The 21266-nt window shown below is 37.2% G+C and overlaps 1 protein-coding gene across 3 annotated transcripts in view; it reads right to left on the reverse strand.

The window, feature by feature from the left end:
* PIGN (phosphatidylinositol glycan anchor biosynthesis class N) overlaps nt 1-21266 on the reverse strand; it is an 81935-nt gene that overhangs the window by 29319 nt on the left and 31350 nt on the right. For all 3 annotated transcript variants that reach the window (XM_079785037.1, XM_079785036.1, XM_079785038.1), the window contains 9 exons: nt 17648-17726; nt 15547-15729; nt 14411-14550; nt 10819-10918; nt 10624-10716; nt 8998-9089; nt 7868-7976; nt 5678-5786; nt 3528-3630 (listed from right to left, as the gene is read on the reverse strand). In XM_079785037.1, the coding sequence (XP_079641163.1) occupies nt 3528-3630; nt 5678-5786; nt 7868-7976; nt 8998-9089; nt 10624-10716; nt 10819-10918; nt 14411-14550; nt 15547-15729; nt 17648-17726 (1008 nt within the window). The remainder of the gene's footprint in view (nt 1-3527; nt 3631-5677; nt 5787-7867; nt 7977-8997; nt 9090-10623; nt 10717-10818; nt 10919-14410; nt 14551-15546; nt 15730-17647; nt 17727-21266) is intronic.

The following is a 21266-nucleotide window of genomic DNA, read 5'->3' on the forward strand; positions in this document are numbered from 1 at the left end:
AAATTACAAAACAAAATCAAATAAACCAACCCAAACATAAAAACCCTTTATTTCTCTTTCAACTTTTTCAGCTCTTGAACTCTATTCCTTCCAAGTGGTACTATTTTCTAAACATGAGAAAGCAAAATAAACAATATGCTTTAAACTCTACCACAGATCATAAAACTAAAGCACTGAAGACTGGGCAGAAGGAACACTTGGGTTTGAGGAAGCACACACAATCATTTGGTATAGAAGACTGCCTGAGGATGAAGAGATAATATACATATAAGAAAATATCACTAGTTTAACAAGCACAGAAAGTTATAAAAAGCTACACCATTTCTGACCTGTTACAATAGCATTTGATATTCTTATTTTAAAATAAAAATACCAAATCTTGGGAAGAATATGATGAAATAGGACCCCCCATAGCTGTTGGTGCTATTATAAATTGGCATTGTTCTTAAGTAAAAAGCAAACAACAGTTCATACTCTCTGATCCACCTATGCTACAGATTTATTTCCTTACAAAAACTATAAACTATGATTACTTTCTTCTGTAAAATGTAGATGAATAAATATTCCTATGGGACTTTCTTTTTTTTTGGTTAATCCTTACCTGAGGATACTTTTCCATTGAATTTTTTTTTTTTAATAGAGTGTGGAAGGGTTGGGGAGAGACATAGAGAGAGACATAGTGAGAGAGACACATCAATTGGTTGCCTCCCAAACGTGCCCCTGGCCGGAGTTTGAGCCTGCAACTGAGGTACATGCCCTTGACCAAAATTGAACCCAGAACTCCTCAGTCCGTGGGCCGATGCTCTATCTACTAAGCCAAACTGGCTAGGGCTTCATTTCTTTAGATAATCAATATCTCGTATGAAATCTGCATATCTGAATTAATATACTGAAACACCAGTAAAATGTCATCATAGTGTACATAATAAAACCATACTAACTCAGGATCTGCTAGTTTGGTCTCTGCAAATCGAACAGGGCTGAAAGGCATTTAGCTTTCTTTTATAGTGTGCTAAGGGATCATATAAAAAATTTCAGAGGGAAATTTTAACCAACTTAAGGAAATTATTTTCAAGTATTACAATAGCTTCTATTTGCATAAAAATAATTAAATATTGATTACAAAATAAATCTTTATTCATAAAATCAAGGATGCATTATAAGTTAGAATTTAGGATTACTATTGCTGTCTTTCTTTAAAGTAATAAAACTGAATTTTTAAAAATATCCTATAATTCTGACTATTCACTAATATCCATAGAGAACCCTCCAGATTGCCTAAAACAGTAATGTGAAAAGATGACAATGTGGACTATGTTTTGCAAATCTGAGTTGACACTGAAAATGTTCTAAGTGAAATTATTAGACTGTGCTGCTTCAGGCTACATCTGTTGAATGTTTTTGCAAAGGTAAATGTACTTTCCGATGTTAAAAAATATATTTCTTAACACATTCATTAGTAAGGTCACACTCACTAGGTGTAAATTTTTACTTTTTAGATTTTCTTAAAATAAATTAAATGTACTTAGGATAATCTGTTTTGGTATCTTTCATGAGTACTAAATTGATGATTTAAAACACTATAATGCTTATCCCTAATGTTAGTTACATAGCTAACTCAACTCTACATTATGAAATACCTTTTCACTCAAATTCAACTTTAATTATCCTTTTTTAACTTCTAATCCAGCAAATCAGATCTATGTTTAGATTTATTTGCAACTTTTAATCTACTATACATTCCTTTAAATCTGTGTAGTGCTTTAGAACTTGGAGGTCCAAAAAAGAAAAGGGCTTATTGATTATTAAGTGACTGTGTAGAATATACACAAGTTCCTGGATCCTGTCAAACATTACTTCCTAAGGCAACCTCTGGGTGTAATCTCTTAATGAAAGTTGTATCACCCTAAAATGGTGGGATAGAACAGAAATTATTTTATATTCTGATTTTTATCTAGACAAAAAAATGCATATTCCAATTCACATATACATTTACACATTGATAGATTCTGATTATAACTAAATTATTTATTCTACTAGAAGCCCAGTGCACAGATTTGTGCACATTGAAAGAAAATTAATTAGAAGAAATATTTTAGAGGCTGGGGAGGGACTGCAGGAGGGCTCCAGGGCATGTCTGGCCCATCTCGCCCAGTCCAATCAGCTGGACCCCAGCAGCAAGCTAACCTACCGGTCGGTGTGTCTGCCCCCTGGTGGTCAGTGCGCATCATAGCGACTGGTTGAATGAATGGTTGGACACTTAGCATATTAGGCTTTTATATAGAGAGATAATTTCACCAATAAAGGGAAAAAAGATGAAGAGTTTTAAGATTTCATTATGTTTGTCACTCTTGAGTAAGAATATGCTGATAGACTTCAAGCTTTATTTCAGAGTTCAAAGTCCTAAGTCTGAAGGCAAGCCCATCTGAGGATCTTATTAGGTAACTGGTGAAAATGTCTATGTTGATTATACATATTACATCTTCATTACTGTGCCCAGACCTGTTTGTGCAGAGAGAAATGAAAAGATAGGAGGTGTGGGGGCCTTGGTCAGAGGAAGTCTAGCACCTAGTGGATCATCTGCTATCTGGGGAATAGAAGAACTTCTGGGATCTAGGTCACTTAAGATGTTAAGGTCTACTATGAGAACATCTCTCTAAAACTGAACTAGGACACCTAAACTTCCCCCAAAATGAACTCAAGTCTTGGACCCAAAATGCCTTTACAAAATCAGCTAATATGGGAAGAATCCATTGACAGCACAATGGTAAATCCCTAGGTTTAGTCTAATTGAAAGCAGACTCTATATTTGGGCCAAACTATGAGTGGTGGTTATTTGGTTTGCCTATTCTATTTGGTGTTTGTTATAATGTGCACATTTCTCATCCTCGTAAGGATTTAAGTAAGATGAAATGAAATTCAAAAGCAAGTGAATAATTTTTTTCTTCTAAGTAGATGGGAAGATACATGTCACTGTTTTCACTGAGTTCAAGAGAACACTTCAGGACCTACCACAAATTAGACTGCTAGTATTTCTTTCTTCTGTAAAAAAAAATTCAATCTTAACTAAAAATGCATCCTTTAACTTTTGGGAAAATATTCTAAAAGTCTTCTGAATCAAAAGGACTATTTGGACTGTGATATATGTAACAGTAAAAATAAAATATTAAATTCAAAGAAGAATGAATGATCAAAGCCTAAGTTAAAGTACATGAAAGAAATGCAACCAAAAGTAAAATTCTTCTCAGTCATTGTTTGAGACTTAAAATACCTCCATAATCAATTGGAATTTTCTAATACTAAAATAAAACATTTTAGCCACTTCAGGAAATAAACAGAAAGATTATAAGAAAAAGAAAATTAAAGGTTATGGTTCAAGTCATATATAGTTCTTATTACAGAAAATACTTATAATTAATTCCTCAAGATTTACACAACATTGTTCATTTTTCGAGATTAAATGCTCATAGAGAAATGCCAACATTTAAAACTTGCTACTCTAAATGAAAACTTAAAAATGTTTGTACCCTGTGCTTAGGAGGAGGTACGCTGACATCGAGGAGACAAGTATGCTAAACAATCGCTCCAAGAGGCTCCTGGGACTCAGCAGGGGCACCACGAAGGAGGAGGCTGCAATGAAACACACAGGGGCGTGTCAGCAAGAGGCACATAACATGTGAGTTTAGAAGCACTAAATAATCTATAATCACATATAACCCTATTGTTTGTGTGACCTTTACAATGAGGCTATATTTGCCCTAATCATTTCTGTGAGAAATTTGAAACTTAATGTTTTAATTAAAATTATATCTTATTGTTTTAACCAACTTTTGGTTCAGATATTCTCAATTTATAATCAGCTTCACTCACTGTAATATTAATCCCTAAATGAATAACTTACGTTCTATAAATAATGAAATATATTATTCAAGATTCAGCAACTCTTCTCCTAATTAGGCATTTAGTGCAAAAGACCTCTTACTCCTACTCCAAGTTTTCTCACTGCAAAATATTCATTGAGAGTTGTAGTGTGCTCCTTTGGAAATTAGAGAGGAGAAAGGACTTCATCATGCATGAGAGAAGTAATCTTTCCCCACAGCATAAGAAAGCAATTACTTCAATGGGAGGAGAGATAAAAAGAGAGGGGGAATGGAAATGTACATAACTTTGTAATCCCTCTAGTTAGGATGGCGATATGCCTGGAGTTCAATACTCCAGAGTATGGAGACAGATGACCTGCGATAGAACCCTGGCAGAAACACTTATTAAGTGTTAACCATGGGGCATGTGAGCAGTATTTCTATCTGTCAAGTAGAGATAACATAAAAAGTGGTGAGGTTTGAATACAATTCACCTGTAAAATGTTCCCTGAGCATAGTGCCTCGGGTACAGTAGGTGCTTAATAACTGTTAGCTTCTACTGTTATCACTAGTCAATATGCACTGAGTTAAATGTAAAGATAATCACATTCAAAGTCAAGTCACTGCAAAATTTAAGACCATGCAAGTTATATTTATAACTAGAGGTCCGGTGCACGAAATTTGTGCATGGGGGGAGGGGTATGTCCCTCAGCCCAGCCTGCACCCTCTCCAATCTGGGAAATCCCTCTCACAATCCAGGACTGCTGGCTCCCAACTGCTCGCCTGCCTGATTGCCCCTAACCACTTCTGCCTTACAGCCAGATCACCCCCTAACCACTCCCCTACCAGCCTGATCAACGCCTAACTGCTCCCCTGCCGGCCCAATTGCCCCTAACTGCCCTCCCCTGCCGGGATGGTCGCCCCTAACTGCCCTCCCCTGCTGGCCCAGTCACCCCTAACTTTCCTCCTTTGCCAGCCTGGTTGCCCCTAACTGCCCTCCCCTGCAGGCCTGGTTGCCCCCAACTGCCCTCTTCTGCTGGCCTGGTCATGCCGAACTGCCTCCCCTGCAGGCCTGATTGCCCCCAACTGCTCTCCCCTGCAGGCCTGATCACCCCCAACTGCCCTCCCCTGCAGACCACCGTGACAGCCATCTTGTGTTCACATGGGGGTGGCCATCTTATGTGTTGGAGTGATGGTCAATTTGCATATTACCTCTTTATTATATAGGATACTTTTGGACAAATAGCTTCTAATTTTTTTTATTTGTGTGGTTCTAATAAGGTTATCATCACCAGATACATATTTTAAGAAGGGAGGATTCTTAAGAGTGTTAAGAGACTTTTGGTAAATGCAGGAGGGTTAGAGTTAGAAAATCATTTTGTAGCCATCATGACAAAGACTATATCAGAAAAGACTTATGAATGGATGCTAAATCTAGGAAGAAATTTTGATTACAAGGATATTTGATGGTCTCAGAGTGTCACAGATGCCTTATTATTAATAAGGGAGGGGGAAAACAGAAAAGATACTGTTTTCTCTTCTGGCTGCACTTAGGTTTTTATCAGATGTGAATAAATATACAGCCTTATTGTCATGTCATAAATAGTCTATAAAGTAATTCTTATTAATACATGAATGTTCATAAAAGTTCTAATTTTCTTTGTCAAATGCCAGCAAGTGATAAAAATAATAGCTGGTTATTATTATTGTCTGGCAACAAAATTGCCTTTTAATAATAATAATAATAATATAGATGCAAATTGATAATTTTAAAATATGATGTAAAGTTACCTCATTTGGTTTGACTGACCTCTTACCTAATATTATCCAGCTAACCACCTGATTAGTAAGAGGAAGTCCTTGTTTCTTAAGTAGGCTATTATGGGTGCTATACACAGCCCACATGGAAAGCACTGTGCTCAGCATCTGAAAACAAATACAACACATGGAAATAAAGAGAAGGTGGTGAGAGACTAATTTATATAAGAACACTTCACAAAGTGCTTGAACAAGTGGAATCTGGCAAAACTGCTACTGAAATTGGACCAGGTCACCTGCTTGTGGCCAGGGCTGAGTTAGAACTCTTGCACTAAGCAAAGGTCATCCTTGACAAGCATGAGATGAGGCATTTTACACCTGCAAGAGTATGTGGGCAAACATTATCACACTCTTTCTACCTATAAGTATTCATTATTAACCTTGAAGTTTTTCTAAATCATGGGAATGCAGAGGGTGAAGTGCATAGAATTTAGTGCAGGTGGTTGTGTCTCCCACCTCTGCCTCTCACCCATAGTCATATCCATTTATTCATTCAACATGTACTTGTGGCCTGAGTATTCAGTTGGTACTGGGACTACAAGGAGTACAATATTCTTCAGGGAACATACATAAACTAGTTGGTAAACTACAGCTTAGAGGCCTGGGGCCTGTGTTTAGAAATATTATATTATTGGATCACAATCACATGTTTCCTATAGCTAGCTCCCTTTGCACTGCAGAGGTAGAGATGAAAATTTACAACAGACTCTACATGGCCCTAAAGCCCAAAATCTTTACAATCTGGCTCTTTAGAGAAATGTTTGCTGATCCCTGAACTAGTGGACCAATTGCCACTTTAAGAAGTTATCAGCTAAGTTATGGCTGTGGACAAAGTAAACTCTCTTAGAGATCAGATTAGCAATCTCACCACCAAATCCTAGATCTATATTTAAGTTACTCTTACATTTTTAGTGAAGGAAGAACAACAAAAGTGTTATCAATGAAGCTATGACACAATCCTAGGATCCTTTCAATTATAAGACATTTTTTCATTTCAGATACGTACCTTGGAATCAATGAAAAATATGGCACACAGTTCAGGAATTGATGCAAATTAATAAATTTAATGTAAAGAGGAATTTTGTAAAAGATTTACCTTATACTTAGGAAAGACTTATGAATGGATGCTCAATCTAGGGAGAAATTTTGATAAGAAAGGATTTCTAACAAAGTCTGTTAGAATTTTCACTTGATAGTCTTCGCTCCTCTAGAGTGAGATTCAGAAACATTCACTACTGCTAAAGTACTTAGTATTACTAGTGAATTCCATCAAAGCTGCTACTGGCTTTACAGAAAAGCCAGTCAGTACACCATTTAAAATGAAAGATACACTCCAATGGTTGGTAGGAACCTTGACAAAATGTTTCTTCTCTTGTTATGTGTTCTCTGTTGTTCTTCAAGAATGACATCTTTGAAGTGCTGCATATATTTTTATTTCAGAGTGTCCTAGGAAATACTTTCCATTATCTCAGCTTTGTTCTGAGTACATTATTTGAGTAGACTCATATAAGTTTTTTTGGTCAGAGTTCTAAATGTAGATTTTTTTTTTTTATTGTTTAAAAGAAAAAAATGTGGTTTTCACTATCTACAGAAATGCTTCATTTTACAGAATGATATTATAATCTCTAATTTTCACAACACTATTAGATATTATCTCTACAGATTGAAAACAGACTAAAGTTCTATTATTGAAAATCACACATGTAGTAGGCAACATAACTGGCAATTAACTCAATTTTGAAATATCAAGTTCATAGTTCTTTATACCACAACAATGCCACCAACCAAGGTGAAGTTTATTTTCTCCTAGGACATCCTCTGAAGCCTTAAATTGGCTATTCTTCATATAAGCATACTCAGGGGCTGCCTTCACTTCAAATGAGGACAACACAGAATCTCAGTCTAGAGGAGGCCCTTGCAGGTCAACTTTTTGGTCAGTAGAGATGCCTCTTATGCCTCCTTAACCTGCTCTCGGGCATCTCTGAGCTGCCTTCTGTTGACCTCTTTGCTATTTCACAACTTTTAGAAAATATATTTCCATGTGATATCTTAAACAGAAAACTCTCTTCTTAGCTAGTAGGTATTAGATAACTTATGATGACATCTTAAGAGCAATGTAATTAAACACAACCGTAGATACATTTTGGTATATCATTAGTAATAAGACAGTTTGACAATCTGTAACTAACCTGTAACAGGTGTAACAATAGCTTGTCATTTACAAAACTATCTTTTGTTTTTATGAGAGATGTTACAACAAACAGGGACAGCAGAAGGACCAGCAGGCCTGCACCCATTCTGTTTGAAAACACAATTCACAATTTCAAATTTTCTTAAGATGCTGACTGAACACAGAGCATATGAAAACATTAGACATTCTACACTAATGGAAAATGTCTGAGTCTTTTGGTTTAATCAAAATGAAGTAGCAAAATAGATACACATACTTTAAAATTAACACATACTTAAAAATATTGTTTAGTTAACTTTCCCTCAATTAAAAAAGACATACTCTCATCTATTAAAGATTAGGTTAAAATGCTAAAAATATTATTTATACAGAGTTCTAAAGAAAGTAACAAAGATGATTACATATTAGAGAATAAGAAAGGAAATGTTACATGAAATAATGATTATTTAGTTTGTCAATCACATGCATAAATATACACACACAGCCAATAGATTACTTGATAATAATTTAAAAGTAAAGTTAAAAGCAAAGGTAACCAATTATTTTATGGATTTATTTAGGATATATTGAAAATAAATATAATAGTAGCATGGAGAATTCAAGAAAGGTATATAGAATTTTCTAACAGTCAAAGTGATTAAAATGAGAAAGTTGTCAAAGTATAGTTTCTTTCCATGGAGATCTTTACATTCAGATTAGAATAGGAATTTAATTTTTTAAAGACTTAAAGTGTGGACATGCTCACAGGCAAAAACAGAGATGACATCAATGGCTTTTAAACCTTTTTGTTTTGGCAACAGAAGACTTTTTCATTGAAAGCTTTTCCAGTATATAAAGATACAGAAAGCTTCTGGATTTTGGGGGAGTGGGGTGGGAATCGGGGGGAGTGGTACTTTAAGTTATCACTGTTTGGTACAATGTCATTCTTGTGAAGGCCCAGAGGCAGGCCAGGGAGCTTTAATGGCTCCTAGAGTCTAGGCAAAAATTATGACAAATGGTTTGGTATTAATATTTTAACTTCTAGTTTGTATAATTTTAAACTTATGATCAAGATTAGATTCATATTTCATAGTGTTAAGAAAAATAATTGTATTGGAAAGAAAATAAGTTAAAAAATATTGTTCATACACTAGAAAGATATCTGGCTTTCGTCCTACAACAGGCATCAGTGGGAACGCTGCCAGGAGCAAACAGAAGAAAATCCAACTCATTGAGATGCTCTAAAACAAATTTAAAAGAAGTTATTTTTAGGCAAATATGGTAGAGAAAACAGTCTTCAATGTTTCACAGACTATATGGCTATGAATCAAAGAGAAAATTCAAAACCTTATATCTGTTTACAAAGTAATGGAGTTACTGTCTGTGAAGGATCAGTTATGTAATAGGTAGTATATAGGTATTATCTCATAATTCTCACAATAAGCTGGGAGATAGGTTATATTATTCACAGAGTTTCAGATGAGGAAACTGAACTCAGAAATGTTGAAGTATAAGTAGTATCAGCCTATGATTAGTAAATGGAACAGACAGGATTTTAACCTGGGCCTGAAATTTCAAGGCAAGTGCTTCTTTCAATTTACATTATAGTGTATATTGATTATATCTGTAAGCAATTTGGCCAGCAATCATAATCAAATGATTGAGCCCAGGAAAGAAATGAAAAAAAACACCTTTGTATTTAGATTATGACAAAAATGATCAAGAATCCCATTGAGGAATTTTACTAGTTCTCAGAGGGTAAAAAGAAGATATCCCTATCTTCTTTCTACCTCCATCAAAAAGTAGCAAAATGACCCTCGCCGGTTTGGCTGAGTGGATAGAGCAGACGAAGGGTCCCAGGTTCCATTCCGGTCAAGGGCACATGCCTGGGTTGTGGGCTTGATCCCCAGTAGGGGGCGTGCAGGAGGCAGCCAATCAATGATTCTCTCTTATCATTGATGTTTCTATCTCTCTCTCCCTCTCCCTTCCTCTCTGAAATGAATAAAAATATATATTTAAAAAAGCATCATTTTAGCATTTGGTTTGGCTCAGTGGATAGAACGTCAGCCTGTGGACCAAAGGGTACTGGGTTCCATTCTGGTCAAGAGCATGTACTTAGATTGCAGGTTCCTCCCTGGCCAGGGCCCTGTGTTTCTCTCAGGTTGATATTTATGTCTTTCCTCTCTCTTCCACTCTCTCTCTAAAAAAAAAAAAAATCAATGGAAAAATACCCTCGGGTGAGGATTAAAAAAAAAAGTATCAAAATGGAAATAAGCATATTTCTTGTAGAAGTACATTATAATTCTCTATCTATTTGAAGGAAGAAACTTAGGAATAATTATTTTTTAAAATAATCCATCATGAACATATGCTTCTCCAGAAAAGAATGAAGGTAGCACAGGGCTGGGAGGGAGGTGACAGCTGTGATCTGAGTTCAGAGAGCGAGCGATCCTCTAGCCGCTGCTCTGGGCAGTTCCTCGGCTGCTCCATCATTCAGATACTTGGGGCTAAAGCAATCTAGCAAGCACTTCAGAGAAGGACACAGCTCCTCTGCTCCTTGAGTCTTTCAGTCACCATATGACAGGCTCATTTTGATATGAAAATCTATGCAATCACTGAAATCTTAAAGCAACTTCCATCCTCTAGTCAAAAGGACCAGACTCTTCATGTAGGGATATATTTCACTCATTTCTTTAAAAATGAACAGTTCCCCAAGTTAAACACATGTTGAACCAGTAACTACTAACTGTCCAGTGTCAAAAAGAGTACGTATACCTTTGCTCGCGTCCACAGCTGAGTGGTAAATGGCCAACCCGCAAATACAATAAGTCCAGCAGTAAGCATATAGCGGTAGAAAAAACTGAGAACCTAGTAACATGTTCCAAAGAAGAAATAAAAAGTGAGGTCATTTTAAAGGAGTTACATAAATGTGAAAGAGATAACTATGCTGTAATGTGGTAAATTACTTACTAATACTTCAATTCCCAGGGCACAGGCTAACAGGTATCCAACAAAATGACGAGGAGGGAAGGTCAACAGTGATGTGACAAGGTCTTGAATAACTTGGTATCTGTTTAGCAAGATTTTTAATAAAAAGATTATGTTGAATTGAAAATTAGGCCATATTTAGTAAAAAATCAAAACTTTGTGCAAAGCTATGAATCAGGAAATATGTAATTCACAAATTATTTTAAAATGAAGAGAATCTCTAATAGATTTATTTCAATGGCTTTACTGACCTAAATCTTTTTTTGAAACCTAGAAGTATTTTAGTAAAAATTATAATTTCTGGATTAATTTTATAATGATCACAAAAAATTGCTTGTTTTTAAAAATATTAATGACAATAAGTGAGCCTTATTTGATCATAGTTTAACCATACCCATCCTATGTAATAAAGATGTAATATGCAAATGGTCATTATGCTGTCAAGTGTAACGACCGACCACGTAACGACCAGATCACGGATCAGCAGGAGGGTGGGGCAGCGAGCTACAAGCAGGTGGTGGAGAGCTACAGGAGGGGGCAGGGCAGCAAGCTATGAGGGGAGTGTAGGTAGCTACAGGAGGGTGGGCAGTGGGTGGAGAGCTACTGGAGGGCGGCAGCGAGCTACTGGCATATGGATTCGTGCGTAGGGCTATTAGTCTATAATAATAAAAGTGTAATATGCTAATTAGACTGGATAGCCGAACGACTTTCCGAATGTTCTGGATGACCTTCCAGACAAAGCCAGGGCTGCTAGGGCCAAGGCAAGCTGCCGCGGCTGCAAGTGCCAAGGCAAGCCACCATGGCTGTGAGGGCCGATCCCCTTGTTTAAATTTCATGCTTCGGGCCTCTAGTCTATATAATAAAAGCCTAAGTGACCATTGCAGTGGAACACCCAGAATGACTGGTTGCTATGATGTGCACTGACCACCAGGGGGCAGACGCTCAATGCAGGAGCTGCCCCCCGGTGGTCAGTGTGCTCCCACAGGGGGCACGCTGCTCAGCCAGAAGCTGGGCTCATGGCTGGTGAGCACAGCGGCAGTGGCGGGAGCCTCTCCCGCCTCTGCAGCTGTGGTAAGGAGCAGCGAGCAGGTGGGTGGTAAAGAGCGAGGGATCCCATATTGAGAGAGGGATGTCCACCTGCCGCCTTAGGCCCGATCCCCTTGCAGGCAGACATCCCCTGAGGGGTCCCAGATTGTGAGAGGGTGCAGGCCAGGCTGAGGGACCCCTGCCCCAGTGCATGAATTTCATGCACCGGGCCTCTAGTGTTTATATAATTACAGATACAATATCAGAAATAAAATACAGTGAACCCAAGTGAATAAAAACTGGAAAATAATTTTTAATTCACTAAGGTTAATCTTATTTTGAAATCTCAACTGTCTTAATGAAATAAAGGTAAGTTTTTCTTATCTAGTTAGAGTAAATCTTAATTGTACTTTTTACTGAGCTAAATAACCTTTTCCAAACCCATTTTAAGATGTCACTAATTATATAGTTAATTATAATTAAATATTAATTCATAGCCATTTAAAATGTATTACATACTTGAGTACTTTTTGATATTTAATTACTGGAAAAATTTTTTTAGCATTTGTAGTGCATTATTAAGTAAGTAATTACAAAATGTCAGTATCACTCGATTTATGACCTTTTTGCTGATTTAAAACAAGGGCTACATAATGTTATCAAAACTATTAAGATGCCAAGTAGGAAAAAAAAGCTAACACCAGGCAAAAGATGAATGTTTTTTTTGTTCATAACAGTGAATAAGCACAGAGAGATAAGAGATGATTTTGTAAAATCATTTGGAAGATTTTTTCTAGTGTCATTTACCCTTAAAAAATTTTAGAACAAAAAGTTTTACCCTTGCAAAATCCCTTGGGGTTTGGGAGTAGAGCAGAATTTTCTGGAAGGTTAAAACAGAGTAAATGACACCAGAAAAAAAAAAAATCTAAGTTACATATGTATATCCAGCAACCCCATTTCTTTCAAATTAAGTAGTAACAGTATATTCTTTTGTCAGTGTCATTTTGCCTTATATTTTAAAACTAGTAGCCCTGCGCACGAATCTGTGCTCGAGTAGCTCGCTGCCGCTTGCCCCAGGTGGCCACCTGCCCACCGCCGCTGGTAGCTCTCCGCTGCTCGTAGCTCACTGCCCCGCCCTCCTGTAACTCTCCACCACTGGTAGATTGGTTGTGACATTACGGCATAATGGATAATTAGCATACTCCTCTTTTATTATATAGGATGTTGACATTTTAAACTTAATTTTTATTGACTATTGACTTAAGATAGAGAGAAAAGGAGACGGAGAGAGAGAGAAACATCCATCAGTTGCCTCCTGTACGTGACTCTGACTGGGGATAAAATGCTCAACCTGGGTATGTGCCCATATGAGAAACGAACCCGAGACCCTTCAGTGCACAGGACAACACTCCAACCAACTGAGCCACACTGGTTTGGGCTAATTTTTATATTTTTAACATTTTAATATATTTAATACTAAATGTTTTCAAAGGATGGAAGAGGTGGTCAAAGCTGGAGTTAACAAAAATTAAAACAAAATACACATTGTGTCAGGACAGACATGCTGGCTAACTCTGAAAATACTCTTATTCTGGGCTCTCATTCCCTGCTCGGCTTGTGGGGTCTGGTTTGCTCTGAAGATGCTTAGATGCCTGATACTAAGTTTAAATTCTAGGTTATTGTGCATATACTGTACAGATGCCAACAAGATCTGAGTCTGTGAACATAAACCAGACTAACGTAATAGTGGTTTTATTTTAAAGGACTTGCAACTTGCCTGAGCTCTGATGTTTTCTACAATGTAAGAACCCATTTAAGTACAACTTGTGAGGAGGCATTTTAGAACCACAGCACAAGTGAATAATATCCACTAATCTTGTATGCACACTTTAATAGATTTGATTTAATTACAAAGTTTCATTGATGCAGGTTGACTCGATAGCTAAGAAAGGAGGGGCAAAATGCATAGGAAAAAGTGCAAAATTTTTTATGAAACATGAAGAGACACTAGAAACTGAGATATACAAGACAAGTTCAAAATATGGGTTACTCTGCTTATAGGTCACTCAACATAGTACAGTCATTTTATTTTTACTCCATATTTTTTTCATAAAAGATATATAAAGAAGGCAATAAGGACAATGCTTCCCTAAAGCAATAAAGATGAAGTAAACATAAATAAATAAATAAGGCCCTAGCCAGGTAGCTCAGTTGGTTGGAGCATTGTCCCAATATGCCAAGGTTATAGGTTTGATCCCTGGTCAGAGCACATGAAAGAATTAACCAATTAATGTATAAATAAGTGGAACAACAACACGATGTTTCTCTCTCTCTCCCTTCCTCTCTAAAATTAATTCTTTAAAAAAGGTAAAACAAAAAGGATACTTATATGCAACATTTATGCTGTCATAAATGAAGTGAGAGGGTTTGGAGATTTGAGAGTATTATAAATATTGTTGATGACTATGCTACAGAAATCTAACGCATTTTAAATACAGATTTATCTGACAGGGAAGTGAAAAACAAGACAGCAAGATATGTTACTTACTCCCTTAGAACCGCATACCATATAGGCACTGGCAACAAGCAATACACGTAATAAGTCCAGGGACAGGCTTGAATCAGCAGGAAAAATGCCATTAAAATGCCAATAGCCACAAAACTACACAGCAGGAGATGGCTTGGTTTCTGAAAATCAAACAAAATATTGAAACACTTCCAAACTCATGCTAACTGATTGATAGGTTTTTAAGAGATTTTATAAAGTGAAGAAAATGTATTTCTTTCAATAGTTCTACAACTAGATGATTAATCTAAGAAATGCATTTTTCTGTCATTGGAGAAGCACAGTAGAGAAGAAAAAGCTGGATAGCATGGAATGGTTGAATAAGGCAATTCTCAGTTTAAAAGTGACTATGTTCCTAATGTTTGTTTGCAAATAAGTCACTTAGAACTTGGAACATATTTCTCCTTACTAATAATTTAATAAATGCTGTCTGAGTTCTGTGACTAGCTCACAAAAGCCCATTTAATCCACAATAAACTGTGGGACCTAATCTTTATTTGGAATAATGCTCCTATCCAAATTCCAACTTGACATGCTGTCCACACTTCTCTCTCCATTGCCCATCCACAGTGTGTTCATTCAGTCATTTCTCCCTTCCAACCACCGGCCAAACAAGGAGTTCTTCAATGTAAGTCACCAGGGATGGCCCTGTAATGTGGTAAATCAAAAAAATGATGGCCCATGGGTGTTATCACTTGCTCACTGTATGACTATGAGTATGAGCAAAGTATAAAACTTTTCCAAGACTTAATTTCACCCCATCTATAAAATGAGAACAATAATTCCATATCTACTTATCAAGGTTGGTAATGCTTAAATAAGATTGTGTAAAGAGCTTAAGAAAATGCCCAGTTTGTCAACTCAATCCCCAGTGTGGGCATGTGCAAAAGGCAGCCAGTCAATGATTCTCTCTCACCATTTATGTTTCTCTCTCTCTCTCCCTCTCCCTTCCTCTCTGAAATCAATAAAAATATATTTAAAAAATAAATAAAAGACAAGAGTTTAGTACAACTTGCACAATGTATGAACTCATTACAATTGAGTTTATTCAGTTTCTTTGCTCAATCTTTGTGATTTTACACCAACGTCTAAATTATCATGATATTTTCTAAACATACCTTAACTTCTTTACTAACACTTCTGGTAAGGCTTGAATGAGACTTGATAATCAACAAAGAAGCATAAGATGCCCATCCCACAAAACCAAGCAGAACATTGATGCCCAAAAAGAATCTGTCATAAGTGTGATAATAGGACAATCCTTCCAATGAGAGATGAATCAGCTCCATGCAAAGGACGACCTAGGAAGAAAGAAAAATGTAACTTGCCACATGGGATGAATAAAAAAACCTAAGTTTCAAAGGAAGGAAAATTATTAAAACCAGAGTAACTATAGACAATCAAAGAAAGATTTTAATTGTTTAAGGATCTTCTTGCAAAGTACAAGAAAAATCCTATATAATAAAGAGTGAATATGCTAATTGACCATCACGCCCTCACACGATGGCGGCACACACAGCCACAGGATGGCAGCACCCAGTCGCCTCAGCCCCGCCGGGGGGTGCCTGCCACCGGAGTCCCCCAGTCTCCTCCAATTGGAGAGGGTGCAGGCTGGGCTGAGGGAGCCCCCCCATCCCTGTGCACGAGTTTCATGCACCGGGCCACTAGTTCTTGAATAAAATAAATTTTTAAATATTGATAAGAAAGGGCACCTTAAATGTAAACTATGACATGTGTAGAGATTTAACCTTTTGCACTCGGATGTCGAGTGTGACTCGACACGGTTAGCATTAGAATAAAGGAATCGAGAAAAAAGCAAGCGAGTGCAAAGGGTTAAAATGTTTCATTTTGTGAAAATTATTTTCAGGTAACAGGTTAAAGAAATAAATAAAGGCTCTCTAATATAGGTCCCAAATAATGAACACGCCCACCTGTATATCATTTTTGACTTTTTCATATTAGATTACCAAAATCAGTCATAAAACATTAAAATATGCTGAATATTTCAGAGGAGAATAGCTTATTTTAAAACCATAACAAAAATAAGCATTAGATATGCATGGTATTACATAGGCAATTTTAGAAACTGAAAATAGAATTCTTTCCTACTTTAAAACTATATGACCATTTAACAAAGAGAAAGTTAATGAAAAGCATAGTGTGGTAGGAGCTGGGAAAAGTCAGAGCCTCTATATGAATCAGTAGATTTCTGATAATATGTTGATAATTCCAAATGTACAAATATATCACATTCTAAAATGCTATGCATAAATAAGATGACAGAAACTTGGATTATACCTTTTCATTACAGAAAGTAGCAACTGTTCATTTCCAATGCTAACCCCAAAACATCTACCCATAATTCCTCTGAAATAAGAGAAGTATGTCCAGGGCTAAAGCAGCTACTTAAGAAAGTCAGCCCTGCCCTGACCAGTTTGGCTCAGTGGATAGAGCATCAGCATGTGGACTGAAGGGTCCCAGGTTCAATTACAGCCAAGGGCATGTACCTTGGTTGAGGGCACATCCCCAGTGGGGGGTGTTCAGGAGGCAGCTGATCGATGTTTCTCTCTCATTGATGTTTCTAACTCTCTACCCCTCCCCCTTCCTCTCTGTAAAAAAAAATCAATAAAATATATTTTTAAAAAAAGATAAGAAAAAGAAAGAAAGTCAGCCCTTACTTGAGGGTTCAGTAAAGCTCCCTGGCCTGCGCACCTTGCTCTCCATTGCCACACTGTGCCCTTCTCCACACCCAAAATGGTGATTAGCTACTTATATATACACTAGAGGCCCAGTGCACAGATTCGTGCATCAGTGGGGTCCCTCATCTTGGCCAGTGCCCTCTTACAATCTAGGACCCCTCAGGGGATGTTGGACTGCTGGTTTCGACATCCCCTGAGGGAAATAGTAGTGCGCGAAGCGGCAGGCAGCCAGGGAGAGCCTGAGCCCAGGCTGGGCGCTGCACCGCTCCTGCTCAGTAGTGCTGCCACGCAGGCAGGAGAGGCTTGTGCTACCGCAGCTGCACTTGCCAGCTGTGAGCCCGGCGTCTGGCGCCCATTGGTCAGCTGAGTGGCGCTCACGCTGAGGGAGCACACTGACCACCAGGGGGCAGTTCCTGCATTGAGCATCTTCCCCCTGGTGGTCAGTGCACATGATAGCAACCGGTTGGCCAATTGTTTGGTCCTTTAGGCATTTATATATATAGAAGGCCTCCATACTTACTGCTTCATCATAATTTTCCTGTTTTATATAAGATCTTGCTTTTCTTAAAATGTCAAGCTGTTTAGAATCAGAAAGCAACCTGCAAGAGAAAAAAAAAAGGTTATGTTTAAAATGTTTCTTCATTTCAATTATTCTTTTTCTTTTCATTTTTTGCTTAAATGAAAATTAAAGGATGGTGAAAATTGAGAAAATAAAAAAAGAAAGGAAGAAATTAACCTTGAGCTAAATTGTATTATTACAGGTTATCTGAACTCCTCCAAGAAATAGCTTATAGTTAAATTTGGTTTAAAAAATTTTTTTGGTTTTCAGTTGCCAAACTACACTTATGACAGATAACACATCATTTTGAAGAAGTGTAATACTCCAGCTAACAAAGAAATTATGACTAAATGAGCATAATTAATGGCACAGCAAAGTGAATCCCATCACTCAGCCCCCCAAGTGCTCAGCCCCCCACTGCTCAGCCCCCCCAGTGCTCATGGCAGAAACAACAGACTAGGCAGAGCCATCCTGGTGCTTTGTGCCTGAGTCAGACAGCCCAAGAACTGTCTATCAAAGAGCCCCAGGCACAGACTAACCAACGATCAAATTTAGTAAACACTTTGAACCTATTTGCCATTCTTTTCCTATACCATATATCTTTTTGATATTTTTCTACTAGTGGCCTGGTGAACGAATTCGTGCACATTGAAAGGAAATTAATTAGAAGAAATATTTTAATATCACTATTTGCCCTTTCTCTATAATAGAAGTGTCAATCACATTCACGACCAACAATGATAGATTGAAACACATGTGTGCAATTGGTGCCAGCAAGAGCTTTATATGTATTGCACATGTGAGACTCAACTTAGCCTTTTATAGCTATAGAATAAACTTGCTTAATTAGACCTGCTTTCTGATTTAGCTAAACTTTTTCCAGCCCAATGAAGCACCCCAAACTTCTCTTTCAGGTAATTGTCAGCAACACAACAGTAAATATCAACACGAAACAGATTATTATTGTAGATTATGCAGGGAGAACAAAGGGTAAAATATTTAAGTGCAGCAGTGTTTGACTATATTCTGTGCAGTGAGAAAACCTGAAGTCATTTTCAAGTTACACCATTTCTTACTTCTTTTCAGTCAGGTCAAGTTTCTAAGCTTTCTAAATCTCCGTTTTCTGGAAAATAGGATTCTACCAAGTCTCCCATCTACCTATTCCAGGACTTCTGTGAGGATCAAATGAGATGAGGCACAGTAAAATGCTTCACAGACATTTGGTTAAAGTGTAAAATGTTTGCACCTGGCTATAAAGCAAGTCATGTTCCTGGGCTGAAGAAACTCCAAGGAGGCTAGTCACTAGGGAGAGGAAGCCAGGAGTTGCTATGTGACGTCATTTACCCAGCAACCATAGCCACCATTTCCAGGCTGGGCTGGGCTGGGCTGGGGACCGCATTTTGCACCATGAGGTCTTGGCAGTGTCAGCTGCAATTTGGTGGCTGTTACTCTGGGGTGGTGGTGGAGACTGTGTCCCACTTGGGGGAAGCTGAGTGTTGCTTTGTGGCACCAGGTCCGCTATGGCATTTCTCTGTAAATGGCCAGTGCGCGTCACGGCAGCTCCTGCAAATGGTCAGTGTGCATCATAGTGTCTGGTCAGATGGTCGAACACTTAGCATATTAGCCTTTTATGTATATAGATTTCAATAGCTGCTAAATTAAATATTGGCACTTTCATACGGTGTGCCATAATATGATGACATATCTTCCTTCTACTTGGTTCTGGTAGTCTCTGAAGAGATAAAATTGAGACTTGTAGGAATTAAATCTTTGAAGCAATACTATTGATTTGGGTGGGGGTCACAGACTTCTTTCAGAATCTGAAACTCTGCCTAGAAAATGCACATAATCTGAAATCTTACATATAACTTCTGAAAATTCATAAACCCCAGAAGCTCATTTACAAACCCTCTAGAAATCTCTAGGAACCTATACCTACACCCAGGCTCCCAGAGCTTTCCACTCAGGGGAACCCCACAGCTGTTTCAGACTGCAGGAAAATTCACCACCCCTGGACTCACTGGAATTTGGAGGAAAAAGGTACCAGGGAGCAGGAACACATGAAAGAAAAGTTACTTCAAAATATTGCCATGACCTAGTTCTCTGTCATTCAGACACAACACATTTTGGGATATTTTCCTAAAAGTCTTAGAAATGGAATTACTGGGTCAGAGGGCACATGCACTCTTTGAAGGCCCCATCTAAGTAGAATTTTCCAAATTCTGATAAAACCCTTCTAATTGCTCTCCCTTCCCTTGCTCTGATCCACTCGGCCTCCTGACATACTGAGTGTATCTTCTAACTTACATGAAATTGATGTGGGCATCTCACTGCCTACTTCATCAGTTCTAAACTCTCTGGACTCTTCATGACCATCTTCTATTCTTAATTTCCCAAATGTACACCCTCAGGAATAAAGTGGTTAAACTTTTCATTTGTCACCAATCTTGTATTAACATCTGAATTCTTGTTCATAACGATCCTCTCTTTTCTGCTTTCCAAAATCCAATCTTCAGCATCCTTTATGATCCACTCCAAACCTCACCTCACACCATTGGCACTTTAGTGTGGTCTAATGAGCAATTTATTTCTCTTCAATTAAATTTTAACCTCCGTGTGGGCCATTAATTATTTACATTAATATCCACAATAATACTTAGCAAAGTGCTAAGCACATAAAATGAATCAATAAATATTAATTGATTAAAATGCTATCAAAAGATTGCAGGCCTAAAAAGGGAAGAGAAATAAGAGAGTAATATACAGTGCCCTTCTTAAAACACCTAATGATATGCTAAATTAAAGGATAAAAAGAAAGTTGGTCTAGAACTAAATTACTTCAGAGTCCTAAAAAGAATGAGAGAAAAAAACATTTTAAAAGAGAAATATTTATGTTGCATTAATGAATTCCATTACATTGTATTAAATATAAAGTACTTAGGTAAAGCAACCAGGGTCCAGCTAATTTATATTTCTCCTAAATGGACTATTTATAAACCTTGGGACATATCAAAGGTTAGGAATATGTCTGGAATTCATCAAAATGTTCTCTACCAACCTCACTGCTGCATTATGACGATTAAAGATTCTTAGGAAAATCTTGTCCCCCAATATAATTTTCTTTTAGTTTTCCATAAGTTGATAAGGGATACAAAATAAATCTTGGTATTGTATATTTTAAACATAAAGAAGTTTTGTGAAAAATGTAAAGTCCAGAACATAAGTACAATATATTAACATTTATGTAAAAAAGACAAAACAAGTAACAGCAGCAGCGTAAGGGGGGTTGGCAGGGAAGTAATCAGAGGAATATAATCTATAAATTAAAATGAATAAAGGAATCTGCATGTGTCAACATGGATAAATCTTGAAAATCATACAGAATGGGAAAAAGAATTGTATTATATATGAAGTACCAATTAAAAATCGGAAGATTTTTAAAATAGGGATTCAATTATATTACATCATTTTATATCTTAAGAAAAAGAGGATCTAAAGAAACATAGTCAAATGTTACCATTTGTTAAACATGGATTGTGGGTAGAAAGATTTTTGCTATATTCTCCATTTTCTTCAACAT

The sequence above is a fragment of the Cnephaeus nilssonii genome, assembly GCF_951640355.1.
Source record: "Cnephaeus nilssonii genome assembly, chromosome: 11".
Taxonomy (NCBI): domain Eukaryota; kingdom Metazoa; phylum Chordata; class Mammalia; order Chiroptera; family Vespertilionidae; genus Cnephaeus; species Cnephaeus nilssonii.